The sequence below is a fragment of the Micrasema longulum genome, unplaced genomic scaffold, assembly GCF_059751315.1.
Source record: "Micrasema longulum isolate JH-2025_06_02 unplaced genomic scaffold, ASM5975131v1 h1tg003206l, whole genome shotgun sequence".
Taxonomy (NCBI): domain Eukaryota; kingdom Metazoa; phylum Arthropoda; class Insecta; order Trichoptera; family Brachycentridae; genus Micrasema; species Micrasema longulum.
Genome location: NW_028280293.1, coordinates 20,914 through 42,247, shown reverse-complemented (window position 1 = coordinate 42,247; position 21,334 = coordinate 20,914). Strand labels below are relative to the sequence as shown.

Genomic DNA, 21,334 nt, shown 5'->3' with positions numbered 1-21,334 from the left:
TATCCACACAGATAACATTTTTGATTTTTGTATATATGTTACGAATTGAGAAACCATCCACAGGTGAGTTGGAGCGCCATCTATGTATTGATATTGAAGTTAAGTATTTTAATTAAGCAGATTACTTTATTTTATGTAGTTAAGACTCTTCCGAGTTAAATTAAGTACTAGTAATCGCCTGCAGATGACTCTGCAATTTATTTTTACTTATATTTTACTATTTATTTATTTATTTATTTATTAATGAAATCATACAGTCTTTATATAAAAAACAAGGTACAAAAGAACAATTTTAAAAAGTAAGAACAATTACAGATTTCACACTAATGAATGCAGGAGGAGAGGGGGGGATATTACATAAAAAGTTCATATACAGGAGAAGACAATCCTGAGATCATGACGAGCATTGGTAAGTATAAATAATAAGACAGCGTCAGCATACTCTGTTTCATATTCCGATAACCAGGAGCACCCTGCCGTCGGAAGGGCTATCGCTATGCGGAACAACGTCGCTCTGGATGTTGATCTGTTCCGTGTATCTGAAGGAGATTTCCGGAGCAAGATTCTCCATCTATTATGACAAGAGTCTCTTTATATATTTTTTGTCTTTTTACAATATGTACGTCTTAAATTTTAGTTTGCAATGTATGCATTATTTTAAACAAATTGATTGAATTGAATCATAAACAAAATAAAATATTTAAGGTATTAGTAAAGGCTTGATATTATAAAAGCATAATCTCTCCAATAGCAAGAGTATTTGTCCATTAATTTTTCCTCGCTGTCCCAAAAACATCAGCGCGTTACAGTGCTGTGTAGTCATTACACGTGCAAAAAACGAGAGATTTTAAATTGGAAAAATGTAATATTCATATACAACTGCTTCAATTATTTATAGTTGGGAGTCAAAAGTGATTAATTTTCTAAAAACATGAAAAAACCATTATCTCATGCTCGCAGCGCGGGCGAAAGAACCGCCCGTGACGAAAGTCGTGGAGCTACTGACTGGCAATATGTTTCTTTTTCGGGTGATACCGTGTGTGTTGGATTTGTTACAACGTTTCGGCTACCATTGCAGGAGCCATCTTCAGGGTAAACCGAGTTTGCCCCGAAGATGGCTCCTGCAATGGTAGCCGAAGCGTCGGAACAAATCCAACACACAATAAGAAACATATTGATAACAGTGACCGTGAAAACCTTCGCACCTATTGAGGTGTTTAAATCGGAAAAATGTAATATTCATTTGAAATTGCTTCAATTATTTATAGTGTAAGTCCAAAATGTGAAAAACCATTTGCTCATGCTCGCAGCACGGGCGAAAGAACCGCCCGTGACGAGAGTCGTGCAGCTACCAACTAGCACCCGGGGAAGTACTAAAAAATTTGCTTTTCGTGCGTGTGACGCGTGAGATTGTGTCTCTCGCTTTCAAATATACATACCTGTATTATCGAGAGTGAGACTCAAAGAGTGTGTGAAACTGTTATCATCATAATTTCCCTTTCCGCGCCTAATGGTGCATAGGGCACTGCATTGGTGTACCAATCGCAGCGTATCTTGATCATTTTTGTTACGAGGTAAGATGATCAGTCTTACGCTTCCAGTGCCAGTCGGGGGACTGTGAAATATTCCAGTCCAACACGTTTTTAATAAATATATCATGTCAAACATGAACCTGAGACCGCTGGCATGGTAGGCATACGCGCTGATCAGTACGATTAGGAATACACTCGCAGGTCCCCTTCACGTCTTACCTTGATGGTGGACAAGTCGATGGGGTACTCCACGATGTAGGCATAGCTCGGGTAGACGTTCAGGTCGACGGGCGCTACAAACGGCTCCGCGATCGCGAGCAGCATCACCTAAAATCGAAACCCCGATGTCGATTCACTGTAGACTTTAATACATATTAAGGCTGTTGTCTGGTAAAACGCAAGCAAAAATTAATTTATTTTATATTTTTAAGATAAACGGCAAATCTGCCTTTTACAAACATTTATAATACTAACATATTTGGCTAAATATATATATATATTTTTTTTAAAACATAAATTTCCTTATACCTAAGATTATAAAAAAAAAATTATACAAGATTTGTATTTAAAAAATTAACCTAAAAATTATACAGCATATTCAGAATATCATAAGTACTGTTTCATACAGCTGGGCAAAGTGAACAAAAAACTGTATTTATATATATATATATATTATGAAACGCATGAATAAATAAATATAATTACCATTCACCATCTTTGAAAAAGTTCAAAAGGTTTGTTCCATAGGAACAATACCCTACACTAAATATATCCGACACGCGGGAATAACTATTGCCGAGTTCGTGAAGTCTGTTTAACACGGCATTGCAAGTATACACTGTCCGTGAATTGTTGCTACAAAACGGCGGCATTCATCGCGGGAAATCACACGATTTTGCCATTTTAAAACGAATGTTTTTTCTAAAAATTGCGCAATAATAAAAAATAAAATATCATAAATTAGACGACGACAATATTTTTTAAAGGTATGTCAATTAAAAAATATACTTAATAGTCGTATGTAATTAAAATGTAATTAACATATTACAACAGAGAAAGAATTGAAGGAATATACGTGTTCAAATATGGGCAGAATGGTGAATGTTACATGGTGGGTAAAGCGGCCACTTAAACCAGCCATTGACAGGTCATAAGCCCTGTAGATGCCTAGACTTCTGTATTACCTTATCTTAAATGTTCTTCATCTCTGTTGTAATATGTTAATATAAACAGCTCCCCAGGGAGTTTCAGCTCTTTAACACAAACATCAACAGATGAAAGAATCGAAGGAATATAGATGTTCAAATATGGGCAGAATGGTGAATGTTACACGGTGTGTAAAGTGGCCACCTTAACCAGCCATTGACAGGTCATAAGCCCTGTAGATGCCTAGACTTCTGTATTACCTTATCTTAAATGTTCTTCATCTCTGTTGTAATATGTTAAAATGAACAGCTCCCCAGGGAGTTTCAGCTTTTTAACACAAATATCAACCGATGAAAGAATCGAAATATAGGCAGAATGGTGAATGTTACACGGTGTGTAAAGTGGCCACCTTAACCAGCCATTGACAGGTCATAAGCCCTGTAGATGCCTAGACTTCTGTATTACCTTATCTTAAATGTTCTTCATCTCTGTTGTAATATGTTAATATGAACAGCTCCCCAGGGAGTTTCAGCTCTTTAACACAGACATCAACAGATGAAAGAATCGAAGGAATATAGATGTTCAAATATAGGCAGAATGGCGAATGTTACACGGTGGGTAAAGTGGCCACTTAAACCAGCCATTGACAGGTCATAAGCCCTGTAGACGCCTAGACTTCTGTATTACCTTATCTTAAATGTTCTTCATCTCTGTTGTAATATGTTAGTGTAAGCAGCTCCCCAGGGAGTTGAATCCAGTCCTTGTCTACAAAAATTTGGACAAACTCAAATTTTTTTTTAAATATAATTATTTTTCGACTGGCAGATAACGCCCACGTGTTATGGCGTTGCCCCTTCCTGAACGAGGAAAGGAAAACAATGTCGGATATGGTCGAAAGCTGCAGGAGCCTCACCCCGCTCACCCGGGCTGTCGGCTCTCGGTCGAGAAGCGGACATTACGGTCGTTCGCGTCGTCTCCGGCGGACGTACCTGGTCGAGGCCGGCGGCGATCATGCGGCAGGCGGCGGCGCGGTCGCCCCCGGGCCACTCGTCCGGCCGCGGCCGGTACAGCACGGCCTCCAGCTCGCGCGGCAGCACGCTCACCCAGCCGCCCACGTCCGTCGGCAGACCTGGGAAATTTATTTATTCATTTAAAATTTGTCCCTTTGCCCTTCTCCATGATTACCGAATGGGGCTTCTCGCTACTATCCGCGGCCCTGTTATAGGTCCTGTCGGATACACAGATCTGGTGGCTTCTAAAAAGAATTTCGAGGCTTTTCAAGAGTTTTGTAATCATTTCGGCGAATTGATCATGTCCAATCAATTCAATCCCAGTCAGTGGAGAATTCACTTCCCTCTCTTCTCAATCCAATGAAGTACATATTATGTACTTCTGGATTACTTTCTTTCAGCACAAAGATGCTAAGGCTACCAGATTTCAGAGAGCTCCTTCGGGCAGCTTTTCTCGTTTGACAACGAGCAAATTTTCCGTGTATGTGGGCACCGCCAAGGACACTAATGTCCTCAGATGCGGTGTGCGGTATGTGGTGGGTAAGCTGTTCATTTAAAATTACAAAATTAAATATTTATGAACTAATTAAGGCTTTTTAGGCTATGCCCGTGTCAAGCCACAATAAATAACAATAAAAATACATAGTAAAATTAATTAGATCAAATTATAATGACGTAGAATCACAATCTAGAAAAAAGGGTAAATGTATTAAATAATCAAATTCCAAAGAATACAATGCAAAAAAGATAATCAGAAATAAATGTAAACAACGAATGTCTCGAGCAAGTAGAAGAATTTGTGTACCTGGGAAGCATGTTTTCAAGAGATGGAAGAGTAGAAAAAGATGTTGAAAGGAGAGTGAATGCGGGCAACAAAATGAACGGAGCACTAAGCGGCGTAATTGCCAATAAAAATATGTCAATCGAAGCTAAACTGGCAGTGCACATCGGAGTTTTAGTGCAGACACTTGTGTATGGAAGTGAAACATGGAACTGGCAGAGGAAGGATGAAAGCCGAGTGAACGCGGTTGAAATGCGATCTCTTAGACGAATGTGTGGGAAATCAATGTATGACAGGGTTACGAATGATGAAATCAGGCGAGAGTGTAAATCTGAGACAAGCATAATTGATAAGATTAAGAAAGGGTCTCCGAGATGGTTCGGTCACGTAGAACGAATGGACGACGAGAGAATGGTAAAACAAGTATATATGGTGAAAATGAACGGCGACGTTAGACGAGGACGACCGAGGAAGACGTGGCACGATCAGATAAACCAAAATCTTAAGTCTGGTCATGTCAAAAGCGGACAGAACCGAAGGGCATGTATGACAAGATGTATGAATGTGGAAGAGGCTAGGAGTGTATGCCAGGATAGACGTGTGTGGCGGTCCATTCTCTCTGCCTACCCCTACGAGGAAATGGCGTGATGGTAGTAGAAATAATTTTTAAAATATAAATTATACAAATTAAGAATCACACATTATCAAAAACAAGCTTGCAGATTACAGATATTATTTGACAATTCTCTATTTGGAAACTAGTACTTCGAACATTATTTCCGAAGGACTATTTTCCTTTGATAGGATACCGTTGACATATTACGTACCACATAGGACATGTGGCGTTCGACGTGGCCATTTTTGGCATTATTAATTTTCAAAGGAATCGGCCAGTGCTCAGAGTTGACATTTTAATCATAATGGAAATATCTGCCGAATGTCATTGTGGTATTTGTTAATAAACTTTTGTACAAGTATGGTATTAAAATAGTGTAGAACAAAGCGGCGTATATCGCATGGGTAATAATATTTGCTGTTTGAGTTGATTTTCACAGAGCCACAGAAAAAAAAGTCATTTGTAATTAAACAATGTTTTTTGTACGTCCAAATGCTTGCAGACCGGCTGGATTTCCTCCCTAGGGAGTTAAACATATTTAAATTTATTTCAATAGAGAGAGAAAAATTGTTTAAAAGGAAGAAATAAAGGAGGTCTAGGTATTTACAGGGCCTGTCATTGGCTGGTTTAATTGGCCACTTTACACACTGTGTAACATTCGCCATTCTGCCCATGTCTGAACATCCACATTTCCTCAACTCTTCCATCTGTTGACTTTTTTGTGAAGTAAGGGAGCTGAAACCTTTATCACGCGGGTGAGATTCATCCGGCTGAACCGAATCACCTACTAGGCAACGCCTGAAAACAATTTTCCAATTTTTATACTTCTTCTTTTACCAGATATAAGATTCAACAATGTTTGAGTATGTCCGAATGCTTGCAGACTGGCAGGATTTCCTCCCTAGGGAGTTATTCCTAGACCCTTATATTCCCTTCTAAAAAACGTTTTCCCTCTCTGTTGAAATAAATTTAAATTTGTAAATTACATTACTTGCATATTATGTAATTATTTTTTGTCATTTTTTGTAGATTACCCATAAAATAAACCACCACTCGCCACTGAATCTACCCCGTTCCAACGTGCGCAAATCGGCTTACGTGTGTCGTCGATCGGCTCCAGGTCCCAGGGGCTCATGCGCTCGTACTCGCCGTTGTCCCAGCGCACGCGCAGGCTGAGGAACAGGTCGCCGCCGCCCTCCACCACGGCGCCCGTCCACCAGCCGTCGTCGATCAGGCAGCGGAACCTGGCGCGCGGAGAACAACCGACACATTACCATATTGGACGACGAAAGAATGGTAAAACAAGTATTGAAAAAATACATTTTTTTTTATTAAATCATTGGTAAATATGAATAATCCCCAATCATGCAGTAAATTTAGAAGTCTTGTACAATAATTATATTCTAAGAAAAATCAATTTTTTCCATACATTTTTCATTTTCACGCTTAAGCGTTTTCCTCAGTTTTACACTTTTTTTTGTTGCGTAAAAAACGTAGAACAGGGGTTTTACTGTAATTTTTTTACGTCAACCATGTCGGGAATCGAACCTGCGACCTCTGGCATGGTAAGCAGACGCCTACAAGAATGCAGATATTATCTCTGGTCAAAAATGTTTTCCCCGTTCAAATGTCATTAGTTCATGGCACCTGTCCCCGGGGGCCCAGCGGCGCTCCGCGGCCGCCGCGTACGTCTGGCGCAGCACGAGGAAGTCCAGCACGTCGGGCATGTCGTGGTAGCGCACGGTGAAGTGCGCGCCGCTGGCCAGCAGCAGCTTCAGGCACACGAGGCGCGGCGGCCGGATCACGTACTTGATGCCCACCACCTTCACGGTCTCGCACTCCTGAAACATTAAATATAAATTAGCATATTACAACAGAGATGAAGAACATTTAAAAGAAGGTAATATAGAAGTCTAGGCATCTACAAGGCTTATGACCTGTAAATGGCTGGTTTAAGTGGCCACTTTACACACTGTGTAACATTCGCCATTCTGCCCATATTTGGACATCTACATTCCTTCAATTCTTTCATCTGTTGATGTTTGTGAAGTTAAAGAGCTGAAACCTTTATTTATGCGGGTGAGATTCGTCTAATTGAATTATTCCACCTACATACTAGACTAGGCAACGCCTGAAAATATTATTTTTTCAATTTCTATACTTCTTCATGGACCAGGTAATTTATCAACAATATTTTGGGTTTGTCCGAATTTTTGTAGACAAGGACTGGGCTATGGATGAATCAAGATGTTCAAATGTAGGCAGAACGGTGAATGTTACACAGTGTGTAAAGTGGCCACTTAAACCAGCCATTGGCAGGTCATAAGCCCAAGACTTCTATATTACCTTTTCTTAAATGTTCTTCATCTCTGTTGTAATATGTTAATTATGCAATGTTTGAGTATGTCCAGTCTGCAAGCATTTGGACATACTCAAACATCGCATAATTAACATATTACAACAGAGATGAAGAACATTTAAGAAAAAGGTAATATAAAAGTCTAGGCATCTACAGGGCTTATGACATGTCAATGGCTGGTTTAAGTGGCCACTTTTCACACTGTGTAACATTCACCATTCTGCCCATATTTGAACATCTATATTCCTTCGATTCTTTTATCCGTTGATGTTTGTGAAGTTAAAGAGCTGAAACTTTTATTTATGCGGATTATTTCTCCGTAAGTGCAGTCTCTCCTCTTGAGACCGATCGCCCATGCTCCATTCCATAGCAGACGAGATTTGATTAAAATTTTGATTTAATTTTTTTCAAGAAATGTCAACAAAATACTTACGCCGATGTTCAGCCTCTCCCAAGGCTTGTCCCTGACGCCCACCTTGTAGACGCTCTTCTCGGCGACGGCCTCCAGGTAGCGGGCGTGGCCCTGCAACGGGAGAAAGCACCGAGAGAAACGTCAGCATGGGGCGGGAGAGCAGTCCGACGAATAGTTTATTTGAATATAATGTTAAATACCTCGGAGTAATAATGCGTAACCTAGAGAGAAGCCCTATCACTATGTTTCATAGAACGCAAGCGATGTTGGTCTGTTGGTTAGCAACCAATTGGTGGCCATTTTGTTTTGCTTGACAACATAAACATAACGGTTCGATCGGATGCTTTTGTCGCTGTGCTTGGCTTTGTTTGTAAATAACTTGGATATTTACGTTATAATAAATAAAAATCCACTATGGTGGATAGCAGTATGTTTGCTTGCAGCAGTAGGAGCGTCAAAGCTGTTAAAGGAGTCAGTTTTCACAGGGAATTGATTCCCAATATTTTCCCATGATTTACATTGAATTTTGGCATTTGTTGTCCCGACACGTGTATTATGTTGCTTAAAAACTTTCCTTATATCGACATATTTACTTCAGATACTATTTTTTCTCAATTTAGACGATAAATTTGTGAATTAAAGTATGTTTACTGTTGATAACGACAGTTGATTACGGGCAATATGTCGGGGCCGCACTGGGCATCCGTATAAAGTTTGAGTCTTTATCGAGGAGAGGTCCATTGAAATTTTACTCGAAAATAGCAACGTTAACCTTGAAATTGCATCTAAAACGACGTGTCCAAATTTCGGGCCGCTACGACTCGGCGTCTCGGAGATGTGACGGACAAACAAACAAACTCAACACGGGACTTTGGTTCCACGGAGTTGGGATTTATGTCTCAATAAATGTAACATAAGTATATTGTGAATAAATAAATAAAAAATAAACACACACAAGTATTTTCAGTTTTATTAAATAAATATTATTGAATTATAGGAAAATAAATTGGAATAACCCTGCAATAATAAATCCACAAGTACATATTTAAAAATATTTACAATGCAAATTAATATCCATTTGGCAACTCTCGACCTGAGTAAGGCCCATTGTTTTGCTGCGAACTGTAGCTAACTTAATACCCAATAGTCATAGAATAATTTTCCTACGTTTGGGCTTCTCTCTAGGTTACGCATTTCACAGAAATAGCGAGATCTCGCATATAATGAGGAAACATTAGTTGACATTTTAGTTTGTGGTGGATGAACAAAAATATGACTGTGTAACCCTCTCGAGGGGCAATGCCACTGTAGAATTTTTCAACACATAGAGAGACAGTAGCTATTGAGTCAAAAGTGCTCGTCCAGGGCTCTGGTCTTCACTCAGACCTGTATTTTTTATCCTATGATTAGGTGATTGGATACCTGTTTGAAATAGACGCACTGATCGCCCATCTGGGGGTGGTAGGGGGCCTTGCGCGGCTGGACGGCGCAGAGCCAGTCCGAGGGGCGGTAGGCCTCCGCCACCTCGGGCGGCTCGGGGGGCGCCTCCCCCTCGCCCTCCGCCGGGCTGTACCTGCCGGGAACACCGAAGCGCATGTAGATAAGGCCAGCATAAGACAGAACTGTTCGACGAGCCTAAAGCGGCTTCCATACGCGGAGAGACTGGAATTGAATCGAGACATACGAGATGCTCGACAGTCACTGTAGCTGCCCAAATTTTGATCCCATGCTCGAGCTCAAGCGAGACGCTCGTCTTCGAGGCCACAGACCACAGAAGCATTTCCCGAGCAATAGGGTTGTCGATGATTGGAATAAGCTGCCACAGGAGCTGATCTCAGCGTGTAGTCTCGATGGGTTCAAAAATGGACTAGATTTGTTTGGGAAAAGTTTAAGTGCGCCAACAGCTAACGTTGATTAAAAATAGATTGAAGCGTATCAGCTTTAAGCTGCTTGCGTCAAATTAAAGAAGTGATAATGAACTCTAACGTATGGGAGCGAAGTATGGAATTGGAAAAATAATGATGAAAGTAGGTTGAACGCTGTCGAAATGCGATCCCTCAGGCGAATGTGAGGTAAAACGATGTATGATAGGTGCACAAATGTCGAGATCCGTGAAGTGTGTAAGGCTGAGACACGCATTATTGACAGAGTTAAGAAAGGGGTGCTGCGTTGGTTTGGACATGTAGAGCAAATGGACAGCGAAAGAACGACTAAAAGGATCTACGATGCAAATGTTGATGGATGCAGAAAACGAGGAAGACCGAGAAAGACATGGCACGATCGAGTCCATCAAATACTTGAAGATGGACATGTCAAAAGCAGGAATAATCGGCGTGCGTGCATAAGAAGATGTATGAATGTAGAGGAAGCGAGGTCTGTATGCCAAGATAGAGTGTTATGGCGTTCTATCCTCTCTGCCTACCCCTACGGGGAAACGGCGTGATGGTTTGTTGTTGTTGTTGTTATAATGAATAAAACTGCTTTCGTTGGAGTGACCGTCAACATCGTGAAAAAGGCATCGAAAGTGATATTTTATAAAGATGAAATTACTTACTTTTGCCTGGCGATCGGTTTCCTCTTGGACCTCTTGGGCGGCTGGAGGGGGACGTTTGGCTGGTCGGCGACCCAGTCGGAATAATCGGAAGAAGACGAGCTAAAAAATAAAACAAAATAATGACAACATACAGCTTTTGATTGTATTGAAAGCCTTACCCTCTTACTCAGATCCATTTTAGAGTTCTCATGCCTCTTATCAGATCCGCACATTGCAAAAAATATTTTTTTTGACTTTATTGAACAGAAAATTACTTCAACAATATTTTGAGTATGTCCAAATGTTTGCAGACAGGCTGGATTTCCTCCCTAGGGAGTTAATTAGATCTCAAGTCCGCATTTTGTCAACGCTTACGAGCAACTTTTCGTCGGGGCTGTACCTGGAGCCGTCGTTGTCGAAGCGGTCGCTGGACGAGGAGTTGGAGGCGCTGTACTCGGTGACGGAGATGCGGACCGACGAGTCCGAGTCCGAGTGGTGCGAGGACGCATCTTCCGGCGGCTCCTGCAACACGAAACTTTGATAATTTAAATCGCATAAATGAATAAATAAAAAAAATTATAACGCATGGTATAATTGTCCATGAAAAAACACAAACGCAATAAAATACCGCTAAAAATATTGTATTTCCAAAATCGATATGGATATTGAGGACAAATGTTTTCATATATAACTTTAAAAAAAAATTGTTAAAAAATATGTCTTTACAAAAATGCGACATGTTTGGCATTGAGAATTGTGTCATCAACGTATGTGACTATAATAATAATAATAATGTTTGGATAATTTATATAGCGCCATTTTTGTGAAAATCACCTTAAGGGCGCTGTACAATAAATAAATATCCTAACACGTCTTGCAGCTACAGAGCGCATGGACAATAAGAAATCTAGCCCCTATTTACATTTTTATTAAAAAAAAAATATTTGATAATGAAGTTTAGAGTTTAAGTGATATTTTAAAAACGAAATAAATAGCAAATTTATAAAATTAGAATTTAGATAACAACAAGTCTTGCAGCTACTGAGCGCATGGAAGGTTGAAATTCTAGACCCCATTTACTAAATTTAGATATTTGATAGTTGATAACATTTACATAATATGATAGCTAACATCACAAAAAGTCTTGCAGCTCCATGTTCACGAGCACGATGTTCTATTTAAATTTAAAGGTAACAAACGAAGTTCAAAATTTAACCGAAACGTGGCGCGTTAGGGGCTTGGCCAATGCAATGAACCGTTTTTTAAAACGTTTTTTATGCTACTATTAAAAAACAAAAAAAAAACAAAATTTTAGTCCTCGCGATTTATCAACAATATTTTGAGTTTGTCCAAATTTTTGTAGACAAGCCGCTGTTTTAATATTATCACATTACAACAGAGATGAATAACAATTTAGAGAAGGTAATAATTGAAGTCTAAGTCCACAACCTCGAATGAATAAATTAATTGAAATTGTTTATCCCACTCACGCTGTAGGCCCTGGTGTTGGGCGCGCGCCGCGGGGGCCGCGCCCCGCCGCGGCGCGCGCGGCCCCCCGGGCGCGGGCCCTCCGCGCCGCCCGCCGTGCTGATCATGACGGGCCGGCGTCGCATCTCGCGCCGGTACCAGGACATCTCCAGCTGCGTCATCTCCTCCCTGCGGACACGACCATTCATTCATCAATTGGTTTTTGTACGGTTTCAAAAGGCCCTCCCCATCCAATTATTCCACAAGAGAAGACTGTACCATAATATAATAATCTTGCTTCAAACTATAACGCTTTTATTTCATCTATTGATATATTTAATATGCCCCTAAATTTAATTAAAAATAAATTAAGACTCATTCTCTCTGGCTGCGATACGCTCTCACTTGCTATTTAATGATGCTCACGCTTACACACACCTGAACACTTACTCCCACACAAATACACAGAAACATGCCCTTTCGTTGTATCACAATTTAAAGCCCTTAAATTAAATGACAGCTGCCAAACTAATGTGACTAGTGGTGGGGAAGTACTGAGCACTGACCGTGTACCGATCAAATCCATTTTATCAGTTTTTTCATGCAAACATGACACTCTGTTTCTGAAAATTGATATAAAAACGCAAAAACAAGCCTATTATAGTGTGTTTAAGACCATTATTCACCAAAAAATAAGATATTTACACTTTTTTCATGACAATAAATAAAATGAATTATTTTTTTATTCGATCAATTTACATTGATCAATTTGTCCCTCTAGCGTTTTTGCAAAATTATATAACCTTGTAAGAACGTCGTTATTAATTAGGTTTTTTTTAAGTTTTAAAGCTGATTTTATATATATATGTTGATTCATATGTCAAGCATTGTATTAAAAAAAAAAAATAACATACCAAATACAAATGATTTTTCGTGTGTCAATATAAATCACTCCTTAGACGCCACTAAAAAGTAATGTCGTCACTTTTGCTGACAACTGTCATTCTAATCAAGCCAAGCTATATTTTAAGGACTATAGGGAACATGTTATACTGATCTGCCTCTGCCACCTAGTCGCTTACCTTATTTGGTTCAACCGGGTTTTTTGGTCAGGCATGTAATTTGACTAACCCAGATCATAGTCTATAGTTATTTCGTCACTTTTGCAGACAACTGTCAGTCCAATCAAGCTACGTTTTAAGGACTACAGTTTGTATGATTTTTATTTAAACTACGCTGGTCTGTCTTCAAACCGTATATTATCATATCATTGTCGACTGCTCGTTTCTGTAAAATGAACAGACGATTCGGACTCACGTGTACAGCCTGCGGGAGACGAGCTCGGCGTGCGACAGGGGGGCCACCATGGCGCGCCGGCTGGGCACGAGCGGGTCCCCGCGCTGCCACTCGCCCGCGCTGTGCCGGACGCCCTCGCTGCGCAGCCGCCCCGCGTGCCCCTGCAAACAAACGTTTATTACTATCATGGATAACTTATATTGCGCCATTTTGTAATAAAACACCTCGAGAGAGCTTTACATAGTGATTCTATTGTTAAATTAATTTAATTGAAGCTTTTAAATTTGTAATTTAATTAAAGTAATTTATTTTGCTGTCACATGCTGCGGATTTATTTAAATGATTTAGAGAACAAGTGGGTTTTAAGTTTTTTCCGAAACATCACTTCACTCCATGCCGTAGGGCCTCAGTGCGACCGCAAATGCGCGTTCACTAAATTTAGTGCGCTGTTTGCGTAGAGGTACAATAACTCTTCCTCTCGCCGTAGACGTAGCCGACCTAAGCGTGAGACGCCTGTCAGCCAGTTCGTCTGGAATGCGGAGTTCCCTTAGATATTCCGGAGCAGAGTTGCGCAGTGACTTATACATGAGCCGACAGAGTTTGTATTCGACCCTCTGTGGCAAACGTAGCCAGCGTAGTTCCCGAAGTCGTGGAGTGATATGACTGAACTTAGAGATTCCGAAAATAAGTCTCGCTGCGGCATCCAATACAGACTGTATGCGAGGCATTTTGCTGTAGCTCGGATACTGGTATCGTGCAGATGATGTTGAAATGTAGAATTTAGCCTGTTTATACAACACTAACTTCGCTATGTAGGAAATATGCTGACACAGAATATGATAAAGATTTATGAGAGAGACAACTTTTCTCATGAGACTTGCTCACAGGACGGTAGAAGGACAAGAATTTGAAATTGGAAGGATTTGGGTAGGAATAGAATATTTAGTCTTGTATGATAAAAAGTTAGTTCTTGGTTAGTGCCGGTAACAGAGTTAATGGTGCCTTAAAGTCTGTCGTAGCAAATAAGTGTCTATCGCAAGAGGCTAAATTAGCAGTTCATAATGGAGTTCTGGTACCAGCCCTAATGTATGGAAGCGAAGCATGGAGTTGGAAAAAAAGGGACGAAAGTAGACTGAATGCTGTTGAAATGCGATCCCTCGGGCGAATGTGCGGAGAAACAATGTATGATAGGTGCCCTAATGTCGGAATTAGAGCAGAATGCAAGGCTGAGTTAAGCATTATCGACAAAATTAAGAAAGGTCTTTTGCGATGGTTCGGTCATGTGGAGCGAACGAATGATGAAAGAACGGCTAAAAAGATTTATGATGCGAATGTGTCCGGTTGTAGGAGTCGAGGAAGGCCGAGAAAGACATGGCATGATCAAGTACGACAAATTCTTGAAAGTGGTCATGTGAAAAGTCGGAATAATCGACGTGCGTGCATGAGAAGATGTATGAATGTGAAGGAAGCAAAGGAAGTGTGCCAGGACAGAGTGGTGTGCCGTTCTATCCTCTCTGCCTACCCCTCCGGGGAAATGGCGTGATGGTTAGTTAGTTAGTTAGTTAGTATGATAAAAAAGTTAAAATTAAATTTATATCTTTATATAATCACCTTGTAAAGCGCCCTTGAGGTACTATATTACGAAAATGGCGCTTTATAAGTTATTCACAATATTAACAATAATAATAGCAATAGTCAAGCGCTCCGTATACGAAACAATCGGAAGAACTTTGAAGTGAGTAACAATTTCTATACAGTCCACTTATCTCTTATAGTTGCTGTTATCAGTCTAAAATGCCTGAAAGGCATTGAGCTGATCAAACACTGTATGTTTTAAAATGTTCAGTTTTATTCTTTTTTCCAAATTATCATTTTTTTGACAATGTTTGAGTATGTCCAAATGCTTGCAGACTGGCTGGATTTTCTCCCTAGGGAGTTGTTCATATTTAAATATATTTTATTTAAGAACAGCTCCCTAAATTTATTTCAACAGAGAGGCAAAACAATTTTGAGAGGGGAATATGGAAGTCAAGGCATTTACAGGGCTTATGACCTGTCATTGGCTGGTTTAAGTGGCAGCTTAACACACCGTGTAACATTCACCGTTTTCAACAATATTTCGAGTTTGTTCAAATTTTTGTAGACAAGAACCTCCTCATCAACTCCTCGGGGAGCTGTTTATATTAACATATTACAACAGAGATGAAGAACAATTTTGATAAGGTAATAAATGTAGAAGTCTAGGCATTTACAGGGGTTATGACCTGTCATTGGCTGGTTTGCTGGCTGGCTGGCTAGGGAGAAAATCCAGCCAGTCTGCAAGCATTTGGACATACTCAAACATTGTTGAATTCCTACCTGGTAAAAGAAGAAGTATATTAATTGGAATATCGTTTGCAGGCGTCGCCTAGTAGGTGATTCGGTTCAGCCGGATGAATCTCACCCGCGTGATAAAGGTTTCAGCTCCTTTACTTCGCAAAAGTCAACAGATGGAAGAGTTGACGAAATGCGGATGTTCAAACATGGGCAGAACGGTGCATGTTACACAGTGTGTAAAGTGGCCACTTAAATGCCGTGATGGAACGGAAAAGTACATTTGATAAATGAACGATTCCACTCAGTCGACGAAATAAATGAGGGTATTGGGACGAAGATACTCACGTCGAGCGCCGGAATGTCGTATCTCCTGTAGTTGTACTGCCGAGCGAGGGCTTCGATCATGTAGTCGATGTGCGAGCGCGGCTCCTCGCCTTCCTGCAGGATGTCTCCTGGAATTATACTTCTCATTCATTTCTGGACAGCAACGGCAACTATAGTCCTTAAAATATAGCTTGATGAAATGACAGCTGTCAAACTAATGTGACTAGTGGTGGGGAAGTACTGAGCACTGACCATTAGAGTGGGCCGATGATGTATGAAGTTTTTTTTTTATATATCAAAGTGAAAGGGGTCTAAAAAGTTGTCTTTTGGATCGCATTGAACGTAAAAATTATTAAAAAAAATATTCCATACTACTTTTGGCACTCAACAGAAGTTTGGAGTTTATAACTGTCTGAACATTTTTTAATTATCTATGTTGATAAAATTATTTTTTGTTCGTAAAGATATAACTTATTATTTATATCACTACAGAGATGGGTAGAATTTTTGTTTCAAGATTATGGATATTCGAGCGTTTACAGGGCTTATGACCTGTCATAGGTTGGGTTCAAGTGGCCACTTTTATGTAGAATTCTACAACATTCCCCATTCCGCTTATTAGCGAATATCCATATCGGTGACATTTTTGGTTTTAGTATATATGTCATGAAACAGGGAAAGCTTTCGCTAGCGCGTTTGGAGCGCCATCGAAAGCTAGCGAAAGCTTTCCTTGTTTCATGACATATATACAAAAACCAAAAATGTCACCGATATGGATATTCGCTAATAAGCGGAATGGGGAATGTTGTAGAATTCTACACAAAAGTGGCCACTTGAACCCAACCTATGACAGGTCATAAGCCCTGTAAACGCTCGAATATCCATAATCTTGAAACAAAAATTCTACCCATCTCTGTAGTGATATAAATAATAATATACCTACTCCCCCTTGGGATAAAACCCAGAATTGTGTGTGTATAAATATGTAAATATATATACACATACCAAAAATAATATTGTGTAAGATATAACTTAATCACATTACAAATTCGAACACGTTTTAAAACTACCGAAATGAAAAAAATTTACACTCCGCGCAACTGACTCCGTTGAGCGCCCGACTAAAATTGACGAAAACAATGGCACATTAAAACAATGCTACCCATTTATTACAAAACAAAGTGCAACTCACGCCCTTGGATGATTATATAGTAAGATTTAATGCAGATTATACAATTTGATAAGACTGATTTTCTTACTTAAATACGAAATGACAAAAGGGCAAAAAATTGACTTTTTCGAAAACTTCAAGCTCTGGTCGAGGGCCTAAAGTAGTATCAAATATTTTTTGCATCCCGAGTAATCCAAAATGCAACTTTTTAGACCCCTTTCATTTCAAAATTCGGAAAAAAAAATATCGGCTCACCCTACTGACCATGTATTGATCAAATCCATTTTATCAGTTTTTTCATGCAAACAAAAACTAATAAAGTTTAAACCATTTTGAACAATAAAAACAAATAGTCATCTAAAACTATTACCAATGAAATACAGGAGAAGAGCCGTTCTATATGTACTAAATACCAGTGGCGAATGGTGATTTTATTTACAGGTAAGCTACAAAAAAATATCATATATTTGTACCTACATAAAAGGTACATAATGTAATGCTAACTAACTAACTATCTAACCATCACGCCATTTCCCCGGAGGGGTAGGCAGAGAGGATAGAAAGCCACACCACTCTGTCCTGGCACACTTCCTTTGCTTCCTTCACATTCATACATCTTCTCATGCACGCACGTCGATTATTCCGACTTTTCACATGACCACTTTCAAGAATTTGTCGTACTCGATCATGCCATGTCTTTCTCGGCCTTCCTCGACTTCTACAACCGGACACATTCGCATCATAAATCTTTTTAGCCGTTCTTTCATCATTCATTCGCTCCACATGACCGAACCATCGCAAAAGACCTTTCTCAATTTTGTCGATAGTGCTTAACTCAGCCTTGCATTCTGCTCTAATTTCGACATTAGGGCACCTATCACACATTGTTTTTCCGCACATTCGCCTGAGGGATCGCATTTCAACAGCATTCAGTCTACTTTCGTCCCTTTTTTTCCAACTCCATGCTTCGCTTCCATACATTAGGGTTGGTACCAGAACTCCATAATATAATGCAAGTAATATATATTATAAATTGATATTTTTCTGTGGTTCTGTGTGATACAACAACCCTCATCCATGTAATCAACTCAAACGATGTAACTTCGTGATATATTATCCATTTCTTTACTACACAACTCATTAAAAAACAGCACTATGAATTCAGTCAATTGAAATGTCAACTGGCCGAATTGTTCTAGAAATTAATAGTGCTAAAAACGGCCGCATCGAGCGCCATATGTCCCGCAATATGACGCATGAAAGTAATTATGGTCTTATGTCGAAAGTACCATCTCAAAGAAAAATAGTCCTTAAGAAACAATGTTTGAAGTACTGTTTTCCAAATCAAGAATCTTCGAATAATTTGTGTAATCTGCAAGTTTAATCTAGGAGAAAAAACCCGCACTGGGGTTAAGACATTCAAAATATAGTATACTTATTTGTATGAAAAAATAAGCTGGATAATCGGCTAGTTTCTTGGCTCAATATTTATATTAGGATAAAAATACAAACGGTGGAATTGATTAAAAATAAATAGTAATCATTTATTTGTTAAAGTTACAGTAAAACATTATTATGGCGAGTCAAATATAATGGCAAGCTTCTATGGACGGTTCGCCCCTGCTAAATACTAATATGCAGGTCCAAATGAATGAACATTTTGTTGTAGATTACCGATAAAATAAATCTCCGCCCGCCGCTGCGTCGACGGAATGGAGGGGGATTTACCTTGCGAGGTGTCGGGCACGAGCTGGTCCAGCGCGGCGTGCTCGCGGCCCGGCACGAGGCGCTGCAGGCGCGGCGGGTGCGGCGCGCCCTCCACGTCCACGAGGAAGGGCGGCGCCATGAGGTGCGGCGGCGCGCCCGTCTGCTCGTCGCACACGCCGCCCAGCGCGTCGCGCACCAGCGGCCGGTAGTCCGTGTGGAAGAACAGCTCCATCGGCAGCTAAACACGACGCCGACATTGAGCTCCTTCGTTATTTCACGGACAATTAGCAATAAAGGCAAAACGTGCCCTTTGGAACATGACTTTTCTCGATTTTTTAAATTTTTCAATATGTTTTGTTTACTTTATACATATAGATTTATTATTACATCTTTTACTTTTTTACTATGTTTTTACTACGTTTAATACTATGTTTTAACTACATTTTTTACTATGTTTTGACTACATATTTTACTATGTTTTTGCTAAATTTTTCCAACGTTTTGACTAAATTTTGCTTAAACTTTTTAAGTACCGTCTGCAGCAGCGGGTGTCCGCGCCCGAGCCCCAGCATGAGCAGGTGGCCGTGGGAGTCTGTGGCCGCGACCTTGGAGCCGTCGGGGGCCCACTTGGCGTCGTACACGGCCCCGTGGCCCTGGCCCTCGATGAGGTTCTGGAAGGAGCCCAGCGCCACCTGGAAAACATCAGCGGATAGAAAATAATTATTACTAGCAGACTACACACGCTATTAAATGTGATTAAAACTACTTTCTCTGCCATTATTTTTTTTTTAAATTACACCACAAACAAAATACTCACTTTTTTCTGTTTTCTCAGAAAGCAATTTTTTCGCCTGTCTCATGGTATTTATTTTTTATTAATTTTACCACTATTGCCATCTAGCGGCCGACCTGTGAAACGTTAAGCCAAAATTTTATCTCATATTCGAACCATAGTTTTCGCAAATCAACTCGCTCACTAAACTCTTTGCTTTGGCAGTACATAAACTAAAAAAAATAATTTTTCACTACTACTACCATCACGCCATTTTCCGTAGGCGTAGGCAGAGAGAATGGACCGCCACACACGTCTATCCTGGCATACATTCCTAGCTTCCTCCACATTCATACATCTTGTCATGCATGCCCTTCGGTTCTGTCTGCTTTTGACATGACCAGACTTAAGATTGTGGTTTATCTGATCATGCCACGTCTTCCTCGGTCGCCCTCGTCTCGCGTTGCCGTTCATTTTCGCCATATATACTTGTTTTACCATTCTTTCATCGTCCATTCGTTCTATGTGACCAAACCATCTCAGGGACCCTTTTTCCCCATCGGTCAAAATAAACCCGTTTAGGACAGACGCAAGCAATCATTTCTGGAGTAATAATATATAGATTGGTTATGGGCAGGCGGCCTTTGCTGATGCGCCTATATCTCGTGTGCTGCTTTTTGTCCGAGTTCTTCTTCCGTCCAACAGTTTTCAACTGGCTGTACAGCCAGGCTCGGCAATTCGTTCCCGTCTGAAACCACCCCGCTGTGGACGGTTCGCCTTCGCCACTCACCCCTTTCAGGATGTCCCAGATGAAGATCTGGCCGTCGTGGCCGGCGGAGAGCAGGACGGCGGGGTGGCACGGGTGCGCCTCGAGCACGTAGATCTCGTCCGAGTGGCCGCGCAGCACGCGCACCAGCTTGCCCGTCTGGCTGCACCAGACCTGCAACAGAACGCAACATAAATCGTCGCCATCGTTTAGGATATTATTGGCATATCATAACCACAACCAAGACAGAACATTTCGAAGAAGGGAATTTGAAAGTACAGGCATTTATGGCGCTTATGACCGACATTAGAGACATGTCAGGTCATAAGCGCCATAATTCATCATTATTGTTTTCAAATGTGTGCATTTTTATTTGTATTGTTTGAAAACGTTAATGCTTCCATTTTTTTTGTGTGAGAACTTACATTTTTATTGTTTTAAAATGTGAGAAATTACATTTTTATTGTTTTAAAACGTGAGAACTTACATTTTTATTGTTTTAAAACGTGAGAACTTACATTTTTATTGTTTTAAAACGTGAGAACTTACATTTTTATTGTTTTGAAATGTGAGAACTTACATTTTTATTGTTTTAAAACATGAGCATATTTTTTATTATATGCGCCGGTCATAAGCACTGTAAATACCTATCCATCTTAAGTGTTCATCTCTGTAGTAATATGTTCATCTCGACAACTGTCCGGGGCTAGACCCAGTCCTTGTCTAGACTAAATATAGTAGACATATCGAACAGCGGGGTGACCACATACCTTGAGAGTGAAGTCGTTGACAGCCGTGATGACGTAGCTGTCAGTACAGTCCCACCCGACCATGGTCACCTTCATCTTCTTGCCGTCCTCGGCATCTAGTTTATCTCTGCAACAGAAAACCGTCGTCAATATACGTGAATGTATCACCATTAAAAATTAAATTAATTTACAGTAGACCAAAATAATATATAATTTAAACATTTTTTTATTTCAGACGTAATCAGAAAAATACATCAGGCCACAACGAAGTACAGTAAAACCTTCTCAAAGCTTCTTTTCTTTTTTAAAAATGTTTTTAACAATTCTTTTATTGTAATATTTAAACACTATAAATTGTATAAATGGACGATGCCCGT

At 40.1% G+C, this 21,334-nt stretch overlaps 1 protein-coding gene across 1 annotated transcript in view; it reads right to left on the bottom strand.

Annotated features, from left to right (window-relative positions):
* Window positions 1–463: 463 nt before the first annotated feature.
* Window positions 464–21,334, bottom strand: part of BRWD3 (bromodomain and WD repeat-containing protein) — a gene marked incomplete at its 3' end in the record, with an annotated part of 35,517 nt that continues 14,646 nt past the window's right edge. Inside the window, exons 11-26 of the mRNA XM_088241958.1 lie at window positions 20,979–21,084; window positions 20,233–20,382; window positions 19,204–19,362; window positions 18,692–18,908; window positions 15,814–15,920; window positions 13,174–13,313; window positions 11,880–12,045; window positions 10,790–10,911; window positions 10,411–10,509; window positions 9,279–9,429; window positions 7,878–7,967; window positions 6,733–6,926; window positions 6,184–6,329; window positions 3,668–3,807; window positions 1,752–1,859; window positions 464–571 (exon numbers count right to left, since the gene is read on the bottom strand). Of these exons, the coding sequence (XP_088098084.1) occupies window positions 464–571; window positions 1,752–1,859; window positions 3,668–3,807; window positions 6,184–6,329; window positions 6,733–6,926; window positions 7,878–7,967; window positions 9,279–9,429; window positions 10,411–10,509; window positions 10,790–10,911; window positions 11,880–12,045; window positions 13,174–13,313; window positions 15,814–15,920; window positions 18,692–18,908; window positions 19,204–19,362; window positions 20,233–20,382; window positions 20,979–21,084 (2,203 nt within the window). The remainder of the gene's footprint in view (window positions 572–1,751; window positions 1,860–3,667; window positions 3,808–6,183; window positions 6,330–6,732; window positions 6,927–7,877; window positions 7,968–9,278; window positions 9,430–10,410; window positions 10,510–10,789; window positions 10,912–11,879; window positions 12,046–13,173; window positions 13,314–15,813; window positions 15,921–18,691; window positions 18,909–19,203; window positions 19,363–20,232; window positions 20,383–20,978; window positions 21,085–21,334) is intronic.